Raw genomic sequence first — 18557 nt, 5'->3', positions numbered from 1 at the left:
GGTGCCGTTCAGCACGGGCAACAGACTCTGTCCGTTGTGCGAGTAGTGCTCCTGAATCCCACACATCTGGAATATTGTGGGCACCAGATCCACCATCTCGGTCATGTCGTCGATAACTTTGCCCTGGGGCAACCCTGCACCGGAGATGATTAGCGGTTCGTGCGTTAGTGAGTCAGAGAGCCCTGAAGGCCATTTCTCTATCAGGCCGTGATCGCCCATGTATTCGCCGTGGTCAGTGAAGAACATGGTGACGGTAGTCGAAGAGAGATTCGAAGATGATAGGGCAGATGTGATCCGGCCGAATTGGTTGTCGAGGCGAGAGACCATGCCCATGTACGTCGCCTGGACTTCGGCCCACATTTCGGGCGTCGCGCGGTGAGTACCGTAGGTATCGCGGATCGCCTTCATGTATCGGGGTTCGTAGCCCGTCTAGCCCGCACGATGGTCAGCAATCCTCCAGACAAACAATGTCTCGCTTTGGAGAAGTTCATAACTGTCGCTGGACGTAAAGAAGGCACACACTAGCTTACCTTTTGATCCAACCGTGTCTGGGCAGGCATCAGCTTCCGATCGTACATGGAGAAGTACGGCTCCTCGGCCCAGAAAGGACAGTGTGGGAAGAACAGGGGCAGAAACAGAACCCACGGCTGCCGGGGCGGGTCCTGTAACCAAGTCATGGCCGACCTGACGGCGCCCTCGTCGTAATCAAACGACTCGCCGGGGTCCCGTTTGCCCTTGTAGAACAGCCTGTGCCATATGTCGTGCGGATCTGCCGGTGCCGTCTGGCCGCCTTCCTTCCAGTTGGCGGGGAGATAGTCTGGGGCCTCGATGAAGCCGTACTCGGTGACGCTGATCTCGATGACGGTCGGGGCGAATAGGTCGCCGCGCGGCGCCAGGCACGCGACGTGGTAGCCGCCCTCCTTGAGCGAGCGAAACATGTTGGGCTCCCAGGGCTTGATCATGTTCTCGAGCGACCGGTGGCCCGACACGTGCGGGTACTGGCCCGTGAACATGGACACGCGGCTCTGCGTGCACACGCTGGCCTGGGCATAGCAGTTTGTGAAACGCGTGCCGGTTTTGGCAAAGGCGTCGATGTTGGGCGTCTTTGCGATAGCGTTGCCCGAGCAGCCTAGGGCGTCGTAGCGGAGCTGGTCGGGCATGAAGATGAGGATGTTGGGCTTCGAACCTGGTGCTGTAGTGCTGTTGTCCGGCGCCATGGTGTGTATGTATGTGTTTCCTTCTCTTCTCTCCCCCTGCTTTTCAGTTGCTTTTCTTTTTATTCCCTCTCTTCCTCTCCCGGGCTGTGCAACCTCACAGATCACAAATCAAACAATGATAGCCTCTTGGCAGCTTTATACAAGTGTCAACGACCAACTCGGCAGACCCCTCGAAGAGATATGCGTGCTTTGGTCGTTGGAGAAGAAGCTATTGCTCGTGTTGACTAGCATTCATCAACAACGTGTATTGCCGACGCCTTACCTACCAGACACGCCTTGAGTAGCCGACTATCAAAAGCCGTCCACCCTGTGACCCTGTGTGGCTTTTCCTCTCAATAGCAGAGCCCATCAAATCGTGGAAGATTTCCTGGGGTAGGACAGAGCAGATCCGCAGATCCTATCAACCGAAAAGCCCCCTAGAAGACGTTGTGGCAGCTGGACTATCGAGACGATGTGCCAGCCGAAGATCCGCTGCCAGCTCCGGCTTCCCTCCGATCTGCCACGTTTCCCACACGCGACGAGCCGAACAGAAGTTGACGCCATTGAGGAGCCAAGACAAGTTTTGGGACTGCGTATCTATGTGAGTGTTTGATAGTTATGTCTGATCGAGTACGTATTAACTTTCCAAGGACGGTCACGGTCCAAGGCACGCCCGCTTGTTGCCCTAGAACACTCAAAGCCTGCATTGCTGAAGGACGGACAGGAAAAGAGACCCCGAAGAAAATGCGGCTATGAGGCATCGAAAAAAGTAATAGCTGCAAGATGTTGGACTGAATCCTTCAAATCCGGCTGGGATTTTTGTTGCGAAAGGACACACATACAAAAGCCAAGCCCTGAAATTGGCAGCCAGGCAGGCAAGCAAGCAAATCCGCTTAGACAGACACCTCTTGCGGCCTTGAAGGGGAGGGCCGCGGAAACAAATCATGCAGCAGCAACAGCAGCAGCCCAAGAGACCCAACTTCCTAGTCGTTGTGGCCGACGACCTAGGTTTCAGCGACATCGAGCCCTATGGCAGCGAAATTCCCACACCCACCCTGGCCCGGCTGGCCAGAGAGGGCATCTTGATGACCGACTTCCACACGGCCTCGGCTTGCTCGCCCACGCGGGCAATGCTCATGTCAGGCACCGACAACCACATCGCCGGCCTGGGCCAGATGGCCGAGTTCATGAAGAACAACCGCCAATACCTGGGGCGCCCGGGGTATGAAGGCTATCTCAACTTCCGAGTCGCGGCGTTGCCAGAGATCCTGCAGGACTCTGGTTATCACACCTTGATGTCAGGTAAATGGTGGGCCAACAGTCCGTTTTGCGTGCCGCCCCCCTCCCCCTTCCCACGTGCACGGTGTTTAATAAAATTGGGTTGACCCTTAACCATGGCGGACTCCTAGGCATCTCGGACTGACAAAAGACCTATCACCGCATGCTCGCGGCTTCGATAAGAGCTTTGTCTACCTCGCTGGCTCGGGTAACCACTACAACAACGAGCCCCAGCTGGGCGATCATCCGCTGCGGCAGCCTGCCACCTGTAGCGACGGACTCTGGATGAGGGATGATCAGTTTCTCAACCGCAAGAAGGATCTACCGTCGGACTTTTATTCCACTGCTAAATTCACCGACGAGTTGCTCGGATTGCTGGAAGGCAGATCGCCCCAGGACAGAGACCGGCCCTTCTTCGCTTATCTCGCATATACCGCACCACACTGGCCCCTTCAGGCGCCAGCTAACGAGATCGAGAAATTCCGGGGTTGGTACGACGACGGGCCTGAGGGTCTGCGGGATCGCCGGCTCAAGGCACTGATTCAGCGAGGGCTAGTGCCTCCTGACGTCGAACCCGCGCCCATGGTCGGGCAAGTCTCTCACGAGTGGCACGAGATGGACGACCATCAGCAGCGGGATTCCTCTCGGCGCATGGAAATCTACGCCGCCATGGTCAGCCTGATTGACCAGCATCTGACACGGGTCATTTCGTACCTGGAATCTACGGGCGAACTCGACAACACGTTCGTGCTGTTCATGTCCGACAACGGCGCCGAGGGGAAACTGCTCGAAGCGCTGCCCGTAATGGCCGGCGTGCCGCTGGTCCGCGTGATCAAGGAATTCTACAACAACACGCTCGACAACCTCGGAAACGCGGACTCGTTCGTCTGGTACGGACCGCGGTGGGCGTGCGCCGCCACGGCGCCGAACAAAGGTTACAAAGCCCAGGCCAGCGAGGGAGGTATCCGCTGTCCCTGCATCGTGCGCTATCCGCCGTTCTCGCGCTCCACAGGCTCCATGACGCACGAGTTCACCACCGTGATGGACATTTTGCCGACCATTCTCGACCTGGCCGCTGTCGAACACCCGGGACCCGCATTCCGGGGACGCCAAGTCGTCCCCCCTCGCGGGCGCTCCTGGGTCGAGTACCTGGACGCGCGGACCGAGACGGTCCATGAGGGCGGCTGCCAGGATGTGACGGGCTGGGAGCTCTTTGGGCAAAGAGCGATCCGTCGAGGGAAATGGAAGGCATTGTTTCAGCCGGCGCCGGCGGGGTCCGATGAGTGGGAGTTGTACGACATGTCCAGGGATGTGGGCGAAGTTCACAATCTCGCAGGTCAGGAGCCAGAGGTCTTGAATAGTCTCTTGGTGGAATGGGAGCGGTACTCTACCGAGACGGGGCTGTATCTGCCAGAACAATAGTGGTTACCTCGTCCTGTGCCTTTTGCATTTCTTCTTGGCGTTTGCGAAGAGCGTCACGCCAGCCCCGAACGGGCGCCGTTTCTCCCTGTGCACTCCGAACTTTGCTACATGCTAGCCTTGCAACGTTAGAGTTCTCGGTGCCTTTGCTCTATGTCTAACTCGTTGACGTCGACGCGGCTGCGCTTTCCTCTCCGCCGTTATCCCTCCTCAGCCCGCTCTCGGTTCGACACTGTGAGGCAGGCCTTAATGGTTCACGAGCGTCAGAGTAGCGCATTTCCGACACAGCGACAGGCGGGGAGATCCCCTCCGTGAAGCCCGGTAGTGATTACTAGCTGATTTAGCTTGGATTGGCCACTAAATATTGGAGTATGTGGACTGGCTATAGTCCCCATAATCAAAGCTGCACTTCGGGCGAAAGGTGGATGGGAACCCCCTGCTTTGGGAAAGAAGCTTATGATGTCCAGCCTCGGCTCCCTTGTTCTATTGTGACGAGAAATGCCAAGCCCGCCGCTCCGGTTGCCCCCGCAAAACTGTCTCCGCCAACCACGCGCCGTGTTTTAGCGTGTTTATTTCGCCAAGCCGGAAAGGGTCGAGACCTTTAAATCGACCTCTTCCCCAGCTCGCCCACGATGGCTTCCCGCCACCTCCATTTTCCCCACCTCTCGCTCTCAGGTTCTGAACCCGTTCGCTTTCCTTCACCATTTCTCTCGTCAATCAGATTCTGTCATATCCCTTTCCCCTTGCCTTGTTGTTTTCATTCCATGTTCCCATCTCCTCCCGTCTCCCCTTCCTTTACCTTTTCGCGTCGGCGCCCACTTGCCGGGAGCAAGCCTTATGGGGGAGATCGATTGAGTTCGCGTTGTGGATCCCCACGTACATCACACCCAAGGTCTTCGAGAGATTGCAACTATCCGACGCATCGAACCCTACGGCTTGGGCTGGTAATTGGTCGGATCGCCTTCGATCTCACTTATGGTGGGTTGGGAGTCGATGTCCTGCTGCAAAACCCCAACACAACATCGGGCAAGAAGAAGGATACAACTGCAACTCTCTCAACTGTCGAGAATGCAGCAAGACACTCGCCACATGGAGCCGCTGGCGTACAGATTTTCTGCCTTGTGTCCTGCCTTATGGGTGGATGAAGGAGAGCTTCTGGGGCTGGCGGGAGGAGGTGACTTGCGGAGTGTCTGAGAAAGGCTCGGGCAGTTTGGCAGTGACGGATCGTACCTGCGGTCTCGTTGCGAAGAACCGTTGTAACCTGCACAACGCCCGCCTCCATGTGGAGCTTGGTTGCTTCTCCGTAAGTATTCCTGGAACTGCAAATGGTCGCTGGCCCAGGCTGGCAGATGTGGTTGTGCCGTCCTTCGCTCTTGAGCGTGAGGTCGGGAATTACATTCATGGGTGCGCCCTTCGCACATCATGGGCCTGTGAGACGGGAGAGGCACGCTGGTTGTCTAAAGCAGGCCAACCGATGAGGCAGACGAAAGAGGGGCTTATCTGGCTCCCTTGCTGCACTCGGGAGAGGGCCTGCTAGTGACGGCTTGACGGCGGTCGATGTAATCCTTTCCGGGTCACAGGTGATTGCCCAGCGAGCGTGCCTAGCGACACAGGTCTTGCCACCCTTCCACGACGTATTGTCATAATGCGGTCTTATGAACCAAAGGATACTGGAGTATTGGTCAGCCTGGCCAATTGTCGCCGGTCGTCAAGGAATCCTCAGGAACCGCGGGATACCAAGGAAACCTCTTGTTAGGAGCAGGCCCCCCAAGAAAAGGAACCTTTGGAACCATGGGATGTGAGGAAACGACTCACTCGCTCTTGAACTGAGACACAACAAATACAGATGGCTCAACTGCATTCTACCTTTGTGCAGCACCTCCACGGGGCAATTCCAGACTTGCAACTTACCTGAGAATCCGGGCAAGATAAACCCGTGACAAGTCAAGCGAAAGAGTTCCCAGCAAGCAGTTTCCCTACCAAGAGGAGTACAAATGATGCTGGCTTAGGTCCAATAAAGGAAGGCAGAGCATCTGTGTTTTCTCAGGAAAAGCTGAAAGAGACAACGAGCTTCTCGCCAATCACAGTCTCAAAAGATCACTTGGAAACTCGACCCACTCGTCTTGACGAAGGCCTGTGGGAATGATTTCTGCAGTCGAATTGCGGCGCAGAAAGTGGCCCAGAGCGGAGCTGCCACTGGATGACCTGGCTTCTGACACAAACAAGGTGCAGAAGTGATGAACGAATTCCCATGTGCCATGCGTCTGATCAGCCATGGACTTGGGCATCCCTGAAAGACGTGAGAGCTATCTACTCAACTTGCACCTGGAGCTACCCTACGACGAGGAACCCGTAGAGGCTTGGAAAAAGCCCAGAGGTCAACGAGATTAATAGAGGGGGTCAGTCTCGAAACGTCGGGAAGAAAGCATGGCGATTTCCAATCCTCATTTGAAATTGGAATACGACCATAGTGAAACCCACAATACTTCGAACGCATACAATGTGGCTATGCGCAGGCCGTTGTCACTGCATTACTACATGGGTCATCGAGCACAGCCAAGTTCAAGACCCTTGAAAATACAAACTGGCTCACCGCCGAATACCAACTTGGGTCCACGCACCGTTGGATCTGGGGCAATTTCTGAAGAGGGCACCGAGGGGCTACAACCGACCACGAAGGCACCACGTCAATTTACAGAGAGATACAATCCTCGAGAGGGCACGATTCTGAGGGTACTTTTCAAGTGTGGTCTCATCATCTCGACGAAAAGGAAGAAGACACCATCAAAGCGAAGTGGCAGATACATCTTCTTGTCAGATGGGCCATCAACTGAAACACAGCACGGGAATATCCAACATGACCCATGAAAAGATCTCAACATCTCAAAACGCTTCCCAACCGAAACTTCCAAAGCATGATTCAACTTCATGCGCACGTGTGCAGCTGTGGGAGACTCCAGCACTTTGCACTTTACACTTTGCACTTTGCAGGGGCCCGTTCGTATTTGGCAGAACGAAGAAAAATGGACAGCTCGAAACCAACACCCAACCACCGACACCGACTCTGGAACGCTCAAACACGGGACGCACTGCCCTCATGACACGCAAAACCTTCATTTCTTCAGCGCTTGCCCGCCAAAGCCCCATCCCCTCTCCAGCAGCAACCATGTGTAAGAGAAAACCCGCGCTTTACACCCGCGCCTTCTTAGGTGAGCTGTGTGAAAAGTGGTTTGGTGTTTTTTTTTTTTCAATGCCGTGGTGCCGTTCGGGGTAGGGGCCAAGGCAACTGAGTTAGTTGGTGGGCCGCAACGAAGAGAAAAATGCCAACAAAAGAATATCAAATCCGATCTCGCGATGAAAGGGGGGTGTAAATGTCTGTACCTGGTGGTTTGATGCGTTGTTTGTTGGTGGGTTTACTGTGTGCTGTGTTCCCATGTCCACCGGAACAGGAACAGGAACAAGCCAGCCGGAATCAGGCCGATTCCTGGTCCCTGGCTGGCTTGTTTGTTTTTGTTTAAAACCTTTTTCATCATGGAACAAACAAGTTTGCACACTTGCTTGCTTGAGGCAAGTCCATGGAGAAGAAGATGGCCACAAACCAGAATACACGCAAGGACGGCGTCAGCGTTTCTCGTTCATGGCGCCAGCCTGAGATAAATACATCTCTGAGACAATTACGAGACTGATGATGGCAAAAGAGCCTCTGGATGCAGCCCAGAGAGACTGACAGACTTTTGATTTTGTTCCTCCAAACAATTCTATGATGAGGACGTCCGTCACAAATTGACCATCTCACAAAAATGAGCAGCTTCTCTCCCCTTGTCCTGTCATACCATGCATGGATATTATACACTGATAACGCCGGACGGCTTACTAACCCTTGGAACACCAGTCCAACCAGTCCCTCGCTTCTATATGTTCTTGTCTTCGAGCCAAGAACGCCCCTTTATGCAAAAGCTGCATGTTGCATATTCCGCCCACTCCGTTTCCTCACGAGAGCCAAGGTCTTCTGCATGCATTGTCGCTTCCACCAGTCCTTGAACCGGCCCAGCACTTTCCGCTTCTTGTACGCAAAATCGGACATTGGAACCGTATCGCCCAAGTCCGCATGTGGGTACTCGAATGACTGATGTGTCCTCATATGGCATGACTGGCTGAGCCTCAGTGTACCGGACTCTTGCTGGGTAGAGCTATGTCGCGTCCCCAACAACCCAGACGACTTCGTGAAACCACTGCGAAAGCTGTGTAGGTCAAATCTCTTTTTGATAGTAGTTGGCGGTTTCTGTGCCAAGGCTGCCGAGCTGTCGTCGGAGAAAAAGCTTTGGACTTCACGGAGAGGTGGCCTGTATAGTGTCTGAGGTTGATCTGGGAACCGAAGGCTGAGGTTCAATTCCGAAGATGTGAGCGGCGGTCCTAATTCTGGAGGGGCTAGTTGAGGGACCGATCCCAATCGTGGAATCTGAGAACTGTATCGTGTACTGTTCAAAGGCTCGATGATGCTAGTATTGCTGCGGTGTGAACGCACAGTCCTGACCGATGCTTTGCGAACAATTTCAATGCCTTTCTTGACGGGCTCCGGCATCGCAGCCAGCATGCTGGTCCATCTTCTAGGCATCGACGTAGGTACAAGAACACTACCTTCAGACATCGTCGTTGGCGGCTGTGCGGCTACTGAGTCCGCACTCAATTCGGCATATCCAGCAACTGGCGAGGTTTCGCTGATCTTTTCGGGCGAATCTTCAGTTGTCCACTCTTCATCTGGGCTGACATCCTCCAGCGACTGTCCCGTTTGCTCGAGAATTCCTAATTGCCCCAGACTCTGTGACTTTCTCTTGCTCTTCATCAAAATTCGCGCTCGCCGTCTCTGATGTGACGCCTGTCTGGCAAGCACGTCACTTTTTGATCTGCGATGAGCATTCGCGGCTCCCTTAATCGGCAATCTGCTTGTTGTCTCTGGGCTTAGGCTCAGCTCCGACAACCTCCTGACCTTGAACCTCGTTCGTGGCGGATCTGAGTCAATGTCTGCCATGTCACCCGATGTCAATGAACATTTGGCGTTGGATCGGTTGGACCTGGTGGATTCTGAAGTTAAGAGTCCGCTAGTTGACTGAAGTGTTTGCCAGCCAGATGAATGCCCCCGAATCCTTGAGCCAGCGGAAGACAAGATGGACGTGGAGTTGACTTGATAATCTTCCAGAATTGCCCCCGGAGGTAGTCTGGCATCCATACTGGCAAATAGACGCCGGGGTATGAGTCGGCGCCTCTCAGAGCTGGCGAGGCTGGAGTGCCGAATAGTCGAGCTCGAGGTTGTTGGCCTCAAGTTCCATGGGGACAAAATCCGCGGCATACTTGACGATGCTCTAATGGTGCTCTCTCCACTACTGTCCACTGCAGCGACCGAATGCTCGGAAGGGCTGGTTGTTTGAGGAAGCCCTTCTTCGCCTTCAGTCCCGTTATCGTTCAAGCCCAAGCATTCAATATGTCTATCGAGAAGTGACTCGATGGTTGATCTTTCATGGATGGTGATCTGGCTGGCGTCTCCGAGGGCGTTTGGGAGTGCTGCTTCGTTAGCCACATTCTCCCATTGGTTTTGCTGTTCAGCAGCATCAATCTTTGATCCATCCTGTGATTGTGGCGACAGAGCTCTTTCGATCGACTGCAGATCTGGATGTTCTTCCACAGCGTCGAGCCGAGAAAAGGTTTGAACATGATGGGGCGCTTTTCCTTGGTCGGTGACATAGTTGTCGGGGATTTCCAGAATGCGGCTAAATCGTTTCCTACTCTGTGAAGACATTGGGCGTTCAGGCATTGGCGACAAGATCTCGGGGCGCTCTTTTGAACGAATGTCACCAGATGTCTTTGGTCGTTCCTTCAACTCAGGCGAGTAAGAGCCGAAGGACAGTGGCCTAAAGTTGAATGAAGGCAATTCCCATTGAGAGTGGGCCCGTTGTATGTTATTGAATGCATGTCGCTGGTTTCCATCACAATGATGATCGCCATATTCCATTAACCCAGAGATGGAAGGTTTATGATCGAACACGGGCGAGTGCACTCGAGCTGCAAGAGTGGTCAAATCCCGCGGGCTTCGACTTGCATTGGGGAAGAATGCACTCGAGTGAGTGGAAGCACAGGTTCGACGTGATGCGGTGGACGCTCGAGGATTGTCCTTGTCATCTCTCGACCGCCCATCAAGGTGGTCTTGATCCGCAGTTGGAAGCTTTTCGGTCACCTGGTGGTTACTCCGTCAGCATAATAACGACAAGAAAGGATATTTTTAACAAAATCATAAGCATTTGGGTCTCTGACCATTTTACTGGCCGAAACAGATCTGATGGCGGGCGCAGTGGTGGCCCCAAGGCTCGACTTCCGGGGTGGAATCATTCCGGCGTAGCTGTATTTTGATTGCTTCGACTGCTCACTGGGTCGGCGGTTATGTGTGGTCGGCAACTCCAATGGATGGAAGGCTGACCCTGGGACCGTGCCAAAAGGGGATTGAGCCTGACGGCGTTCAGGTGCGGGCAGGTTGTCTAGGATAGTCTGGTCCATATTAAAGGGAAGATTGGCTGCAGAGGGATCGTCCGGTGGTGAAAAACAATCCTCCTCGAGAAATGATTCGGAATAGTCATAGTAGTGAGGTGTAGTAGACTCGGTCGGAGACTTTGGCAGACCTCGAGATGAGGCAGCGCTGTGGTTCCAGACGGGTCGAAAACTCTGAAGAGAATTGGACATCGGGGTAGTCGTTCTTGGGTGTGGATAACCATTACCAGCAAACCCGTTCATGGAGGAGACCGCTGGCGATGGCAGCCGGACGAAGGAAGAGATGGAGTTGTTTAGCTCGGGTGGGTATGCAGGCGGACCAGGACGCAAATAATGCACAGAGACAGGAGAAGAGGCAACCGTCCCAACACTTCCCACTCTTGGATAGCCATGTCTTGCACCATATCTGTATGGATATGCCTCACTCAGGGCTGGGGAGGAAGCTCGATAAGCAGGCCGGCGTCTTTGGCCGGAAATGATCAATGGGGAGCTCGAATGGAGGCTGTGGAAGTCGCGCTGGCTGCGCAGAGTGATCAGCGACCTGTGGGAGTGGAGAGGATGAGCAGGGATGCCGGGGCCGGTGAGATGTTGGGATCTATGACGGGGACCGGCTCTCTTCGAGCGAAGCCCTGAGCGAAGCGATGTCTGGGTAGAATGGATTGTCTCTCGTCCTGACAAGGCCGAGGATGATGGGACTGGCCGTGGCCCCTGGTGGCGGTGAGATCGTCGTCGGGGGGGTCGTTGGTTCTCGAGTTGAGGGTTGAATGAGGCGTCAAAGGAACCAGCACGGCGTTTGGATGACAGTAAACGGGAACCAGAACGATGTATGCGTGAAGGGCGAACTGCGAATGGGCCACAGTCTCCCAATTCAGTTGTGTTTCTCAGCATGCTTTGCACAGCACTGGAGCGAAGTGAGGTCGTGGAGGTCGTCGGCGCCACCTCCTCCTGCTTGGCGCCATTCTGGGAGGCATCTTTTTGGATGTTGGGGCTGATCTCCTCAAGTGGCATTGCTAGCAAACGTCTTGCATGAGGGTGTCTAGTTGAGAAAATGATAGTTGAAGCCAGACAGAATTGCGTGAGCAGAAAGTCAGAGCGGGCAGACGGATGAGTGAAGAAGACGTTCAGCACCTCGAGTGGATTGTCATGCTGAGAAGGGGGTCATGGTGGTCTTCATCCAGAGGAGAAGATCTGGTTGATGAGAAGGAGAAGACGAAGATGGAGAAGCCAGAAGCAGAGTGTGTGGGTGTTGAGAAGGTGCGCCTCGCAGAGCGCAGGCTGAGGCTGCTCTGAGGTTTGGGAAGGAACGCGTCCCTCGATATGGTCCGTTGCAACTCACTTCCCCGTCGCACTGTCCTCTGTCAGTCAGTGTCTTCAACTCATCATCTCTTTTCATCATTGACTCAAAACACCATGTAACTTGTGCCCCCTCAGGTCGGCATCATGCTAATCTTTCCTGCTCCACCACCACCTCCGCCAACACGACTACGGCTAGACGAGGCTTCTTTGCTGTTCTTATACGCAAATTCTTGCAGACCTGAATTGCTGGTGCTAGACCGCGCACTGGCACTATTCCTGACCTTCTTTGCCACGCCACCGCTGCCTCGCTTCCCCTTCGCGACCGTCGCTCTTGCTCTAGAGCTTCCGCTGCCACGCTGCTGAGAGCCACGCGATACACGGCGATTCCAAGGAACAGACTTAGGACGAGAGTTGCGCTTTTTCGGGGCGGCCTTCTGAGGTCGAGTCTCGAATGCGGATGCCTGGGATACTGCTGTTTGTCAGTAGTTGAAGGCTAGCCACTGGCATCCCACAACTTACGTTTCTCGTTGAAATGGCTGACGTCGTCAGCCACACTAAAGTAGTGACTGCTCTCGGTTTCACTCAGATCTTCGTCGCTTTCATCCACTCGATCCGCATCCTCGTCGTCGCTGATTTCCACAATGGATCTGCCATGAGGCCCGTCGCCATCTTCTCCGCTTGCCTCTTTCATCGCCTTGTAGTCATTATAAGCGCTTTTGGCCAGTCGCAGCAAGACAGGCCCGAACATTTGGAACGTTTCTGGGTTCATACGAGAAATGTCACGGAGCGCTTTCTCATCTCGTGGAAACCGAGTGGCAATTTCCCGAAGTATAAGATCAGATATTGCCATCTGCCGTAACCCTTTGGCAATTTGGATTCGCTTGATTTCTTTTTTAGCGTTATCGACAAAGTCATCCAGGATGTGTTGGTGAATCTCGTCGAGTTCCTTCGTCCTGTCATCCGTAGTAATTGGAGGCCCTACTTTTGCGATTTTTTTGGACCGGTGTCCGCCAACAACGGGCATCGAATCGAAATAGAAGGCGTCGTCTTCTTCGACTTCATCGGCAAAATCTTCATCGGAATCTTCGTCGAACGGCGCACGAGGAGGGATCCTGCGAGACCTCGGCTGCAACGGTGAGGAAACGTTGGTAGAGGCAGGATAATCGTCAGTAGCGGCTTTGACTCCAGTCCGTTGAGTTTTCTTCCTGGTCTTCGAAGCGACCGCCTTGGATTTCGATTTGTCCCTCGGCGAGACCAAGATTTGCATACTCAATGTGCCGTGGCCGGCCTCGAAATCGGGCGCTCTGGGTCCCGGTTTCACATATTGCGTTGCGAAGCCAGCAGTGTTGACCTTGTTATATTCCGCCAAAGCATCCTCACTAATGAGCCGGTAGAATAACCTCTCCACGTCCCCTCTGGCCAACTCTGCCCCAAGACCGTACTCGCGAATTTTGTTGTGGCCGAGCTCAGTGATCTTCTTGTTTTTGCCACCACGGTAGACATCGACACAGTGTAACAGGGTGACTTGTTCACGAGACACCTGCTGCACGAGACGGATTGCATTTTTAGCATGCTCTGAAAAATCCTGCGTTTCGAAGGTGCTGGTTGAGTTGCAATTGTCACAGGTATTGTTGCAATCTTCGCGCTTGAAGTGTTCGTTGAAGTACCCGAGCACTTGCTGTCTGCGGCAATCGCTGCGATTCTCACAGAACTGGACGACATTGCGCAACAAGTGCTTCTGCCTCTCCTTTTGTTGCCAGTCGCCGTCGCCTTTGTCAATCATCCGCTTTATGGAGGTTGTATCGCTATAGCCGTAGTAGAGATAGCACCCTGCTCTGCCACCATCCCGCCCAGCTCGGCCTGTCTCCTGGTAATAACCTTCGAGACTCTTTGGAATGGTGTGGTGGATGACAAATCGGACATCTGGCTTGTCGATACCCATGCCGAACGCAATTGTAGCAACGATGACTTTGTAAACTCCAGACTGCCATTCTTTCTGGATATGGATGCGCTCGGGAGCTTCGAGTCCAGCGTGGTAGTGACGGGTCGCAATATTATATTCTTCTTGGAGCTGCCTCGCAACATCTTCACAAGCTTTGCGCGACAGGCAATAGATGATTCCCGCTTGTCCTTTGTAAGACTCTTGTATGAGACTGGCAATACTTGCGAGAACCGATTGTTTGTTGCCCTTTGGCCTCACCTCGTACGTGAGATTCGGTCTGTTGAAGCTCTGTGTAAACACCTCGGCACCATCCATGCCCAGATTATGCATACAATCCATTTTCACGTTCTCTGTTGCCGTCGCAGTCAAGGCCATTACAGGCACATTCATGAAGCGTTGGCGAACTTCGCCGACAGCCTTGTAGTCAGGACGAAAATCATGTCCCCACTGGCTAACACAGTGTGCCTCGTCAATCACAATGCGTGCGAGGAGTCTTCTCTTGTTCAGATCCAGAAAGACCTTGAAGAATGTCTCACTCTTGTTGAGCATCTCGGGTGTGACGTACAGAAGTTGAACAAATTTTTCTGGCTCGTTAGATCGTAACGCTTGGAGGATATAATTCCGATGTTCTTGCGAAGTCTGCCCGTTGACGAGCACAGCTTGAACGTGCAATTTTTGCAGATGATCCACCTGGTCCTGCATCAGACTGAGCAATGGAGAGACGACGATGGTCACGCCTGCAGTTCGCCCGCTCTGAACTACAGCCGGCAATTGATAGCAAAGCGACTTGCCTCCTCCGGTAGGCATCAGCACAAAGGCGTCCTTGCCGCTCAGGGTCGCGTTGATGGCTTCCAGCTGATTATGACGGAACTCTTGGAGATGAAACTTCTTCCTTAGAGTCGAATACACGTCTTTCGACCATGGATGTTGCATCAGAGCTGCTGGTGGAGGCCGAGGTATAGATGATGTTGTTGCAGGCTTCTGGGGCGATGTCCTGCGAATGTTTTCGCTGACTTCACGCAGAGCAGAGCGAGAACTTCGATTAGGGGGGGTAGCTCTCAGCGGTAAATTCTGTTCGTACTGTTCTGCGGCCTTGTACATTTCTTCGTCATCTAAACCTTCCTCGAAATCCTCATCGTCGAATGAAAAGTCGCGAGCTGGGCTACCCATTGTTCTTGAAAAGTCGCCCGCCCTAGCCTTCGCGCCCGCACCGGCAAGAACACGACTCGGGCCAGGAATGTCAAAGGCATGAGAGGTGGGCTGGTTGATTCTTGCGTATTCCGATACTTGAGCTCTTTGGGGAGATCCTCGATAGGGAGAAGGGCTTCGATTCGACGACCTGATGGCCACGTCAACTGCATCGTATCGGTATAAAGATGGTGTTTGGCGGACTGACTGCGTTGAGAGGTGAGAAAGACCTTGTGGAGTCTCACTCTTCGCATTCTTTGACGTTGATTGTGGCGGTTTCTGTGTTGAGGCAACCAGGACCTTTTGGTTTGATAAGTTTGAGCTTGGGGACAACAGATGATCTCGGTCTGTTTTGGGACTGTTACTCATTCTTTTGGCAGTCGACACTCCCACCTGTTCCAAAAGCGTGAAGACTGTGAGTTCTCGAGCGTCGATCTCACGTTTGGCATTGAAAATCTTCGAGCATATTGATGTCAAGACATCATCGGGGTCATCGGGCTCAATGATATGGCCCGCTTTCCGAAGTTCTTCTCGCTGGACGAGCATTTGTTCCCGTAGGTTTCGAAGTTTGACGAGAGTGGCGAATTCCTCCTGAAGACGTGTTGCTGCATTGATCTTGGTTACTATTGCCTTCTGCTGTTCCTTCAGATGGCTAGAAGCAGCGCCGCGATCGCATATCTCTTCCATAATTTGGCCGACGACAGCTACCTTCGAGTTCTCCAGCCGTTGCAGGAGGCTCTGTAGCTGGTCTTTCCCGTCCATAACAAAACTGTCAATCAGCGTCTTTTGTTCTAATGTCAAGCTGCCAGCGAGGCTGGGGGTCGGAGTGCTGTTGTATAACATCAGTTCTGGATTCGATGTCGCCTGGGGCGTGACTGCAGGCCTTGTTCGGAGGGAATGCAATGGTCCAGGCGCTTCATGAACCGGAAAGGGTTGGGATCGAACTGGCTGGTGGAAAGCAGCCTCTGCACCTTCTTGTTTTTCCGCCAAACCACCTACGTCTGGACCATGCCCATCCTCGGGAACTGCTTGACTCGAAGCATCGGATTCGAGTTTTGGAGCAGAGGGAGAGTCTTCATCGTCGTCTGACTCGGGAATGATGTTTTGTGATCGCTGAATTCGAGGTTGTAGAGGGCGCGTTGAAGCTCGCAGTTGATCATCGTTTTCTGCCACTTTCCTTTGGTGACCTCTATCTCCGTCGATCGCTTGAGCCCCACAGTCTAAGAATGTCTCTGGCTGAGGAGCAGCAGCCTTGAGCCGAGTTGTAGCTCGCGTTAGACTAACTTCTTCTTCAAGAAATTTCTCGATAACACTGGTCTGGCTGCCGCGGATCGGAGAGGTTGTCGTTGTTGTGCGTTGCTGGACCACCTTTTTTGGCTTCCGATTTGACTGTGGGGAGAGCAGATCTGATGCATATTCATCGCTTTTCCTCTTCTTTCCTTTCTTCTTTGGCGACGGCGCCACACGAGAAGCCGACCTTTCGTTCCATAACTGGGTTGGAGGGCCGAATTCGCCAAAGGAAGAAGTCGTGAGAGCCTCGCCAGTGAGATCAATTTCGTCAATGTCGAGGATGTCGATGGAATCATCGAATTTAATGTCATCAAAGCTCGTTACGGGTGTACGCGGATTGGGAGTCTGCCGGGATGCAGCAGGCGTTCCATGTCGTTTCGATATACTCGATTGTGGTTTGATGTCAACTGAAGGTCGAGATGGAGTGGGAGTGGGAAGGGGATTGAGATCGCGTTGCAATTGAGTATGCAGTTTCGGTCTGGGAGGAATCTGTGGTGCCAGCTGCAATCTTGCCATCTCCTCGTTCGTGTCTGCTGCTTCCAACTCATCGTATGATACACTGGCCGTATCAGCAATAACAGATATGTGCTCCAATGATCCAAAAGAGTGTGGGTGCTGCAAGAGCCATGAGAGGGAGCTGTTGAGATTATTCTTGGTCATAGGTCCGTCTCATCTTGCTGTATCCCGGAGCAGTTCTGTAGATACGGTAGCCCAGTAGGCGAATGTGAGTGGGAGTATTATTCGCCTGCGCCAGTCGAGATCGGGAGGAATGTCAACGTCCCCGCCAACGACGCGTTGAAGGAGCCAAGGCGCGGTGCGCGCTGTGGAACTGAATGACTAAGCATTTCAGAAAACACCAAGGCACGTGATCGAGCTTGAGAATTCGGTCCCTCGACCTTGGCGGTTCAAGCAATGGTAAATCTGCTCGCAGCTCACGGCGCCCTCACCCAGACGCCGCCACTTTTAAAACCGTGGGGTCACGATTCACCCTCCTCTCACCTCTCGCTCACCCTTGTGATAAGAAAATGAGATGACATTCTCCCTCGGGGTATGTCCCTCGTGCCATGGCAGCACGCAGGTTTCCCAGCCACAAGCGCCGGCCCTGCTTTTTCTGTTGAAGTCACAACTTCGACCAACAAGGCGGGGCCGGCGCCCAAGGCCTCAGTTGAAAGCTCTTCGGCCTTCCCATATCCTTCGCGCCCACTTCACATTAATGCCGTAAATGTGATGTTGGCTGTACAGGGTTTTCTCACACGATGTATTGGCATATTTGGCATATAATCATGCAACTTAATAGGCCCTGTTTGTATGAATGCCCTCACCGGTCTCGCGGCCTAATGCTCCCTGATTTGATCTTTGAAGCGTTGTCACGACCCTCGGATCTCTTGCCCGAACCAAGATACAGCGTCAGCCGTTCCTTTACCTTCTGCACTGTCCCAGTCCAACTACTACCGCTGCCCCATCAGGCATATGCAGCCCATCATGCAGACTGCCTTTCGACCACGGAACAACTTGACACTGCCCTTGTCTTCACCTTGTCACGGACACTTGAAGCGCCAGTTTGGGAGCGAACCAACCTCCGGCTGCGATGCCGACAACGAGACCCCTGCCAACATGACTGTCACAGTCACAGTGGAACTTGTCGTTTGTTACTTCCACGAGCCAGGGCGCGAGGCGATCACCGGTGAAGACTTATGTCCTTCCGGCAGACTTAAGCCCCGAACGCCATCATGGTTCTCGTATGGTCTCAAGCATGTACCTTTTGTGTTTTACTGCGATCTAACTTGTGCAGATCTGTCGTGGCCCGGACGATCTACGATCAATACTTGTCTCGTACGCTTTAATGCCAGCCATCACACAGTGAAGCTGCAGGACCTTGACAAGGTAGTTCAGAGCCTCTTCTACGTGCTCAACATTATGCAATTAAACAGTGGACGTTGGGAAACACTCGTATGGAAAGGGGCCGTTACTGAATTGAAGGACCAACTCTGCCGAGAGTGCCCCAATTCCCTTTTGGAGGTCAACAAAAATGCCTGGGACCCCGACCTAGAAGATGTTGAATATTTTGGACATGTACGGGCTAGAAGGCTATGCCGTGAGTGGTTTCAGGGACGCGCCCTACAGGCTATTCATGGCGACCAGTACACCATCGGACCGTTTTATGGTTATGTTCTATACTGCGTTCTACCTTACATAGAAGAAAGGCAAGGAAGGCCAGCGCGTCTTCGCTTCCGACTCTAGGACTGGGTCTCGCTGTGATAGCTGTTGCTATCTTCGAGTTCTCATGGACCAATCTCTCGAACTCCCCATCATTGGTATGTCAGGGTCAGAGCTGCGCCTCCAGAATTTCACTGATTTGCATGTGCAGGTCGAAAATCTTAGGGCACAGACTCTGTGGACAGCCCATTGGT

The 18557-nt window shown here is 53.4% G+C and overlaps 3 protein-coding genes across 3 annotated transcripts; 1 reads left to right on the top strand and 2 right to left on the bottom strand.

The window, feature by feature from the left end:
- Positions 1–2140: 2140 nt before the first annotated feature.
- Positions 2141–3896, top strand: PV07_05431 (uncharacterized protein; the record flags this gene model as incomplete). Its single annotated transcript, XM_016392325.1, has 2 exons — positions 2141–2505; positions 2606–3896. The coding sequence occupies 2 exons, from the start codon at positions 2141–2143 to the stop codon at positions 3894–3896; spliced, it is 1656 nt and encodes a 551-aa protein (XP_016249844.1).
- A 3687-nt stretch (positions 3897–7583) lies between these two features.
- PV07_05430 (uncharacterized protein) lies at positions 7584–11438 on the bottom strand (the record flags this gene model as incomplete). Its single annotated transcript, XM_016392324.1, has 2 exons — positions 7584–10122; positions 10200–11438. 2 exons carry the CDS (start codon positions 11436–11438, stop codon positions 7840–7842), a joined length of 3522 nt encoding a protein of 1173 aa, XP_016249843.1. The 3' UTR covers positions 7584–7839.
- A 419-nt stretch (positions 11439–11857) lies between these two features.
- PV07_05429 (uncharacterized protein) lies at positions 11858–16806 on the bottom strand (the record flags this gene model as incomplete). The annotated part of the gene is made up of 2 exons (XM_016392323.1): positions 11858–12195; positions 12246–16806. 2 exons carry the CDS (start codon positions 16804–16806, stop codon positions 11858–11860), a joined length of 4899 nt encoding a protein of 1632 aa, XP_016249842.1.
- Between the last annotated feature and the right edge of the window lie 1751 nt (positions 16807–18557).

This window comes from Cladophialophora immunda, assembly GCF_000835495.1.
Source record: "Cladophialophora immunda strain CBS 83496 unplaced genomic scaffold supercont1.3, whole genome shotgun sequence".
In the NCBI taxonomy this organism is placed as follows: domain Eukaryota; kingdom Fungi; phylum Ascomycota; class Eurotiomycetes; order Chaetothyriales; family Herpotrichiellaceae; genus Cladophialophora; species Cladophialophora immunda.
Note: the sequence above shows the minus strand (reverse complement) of the source record. Positions and strands in the feature narration are given on the sequence as shown.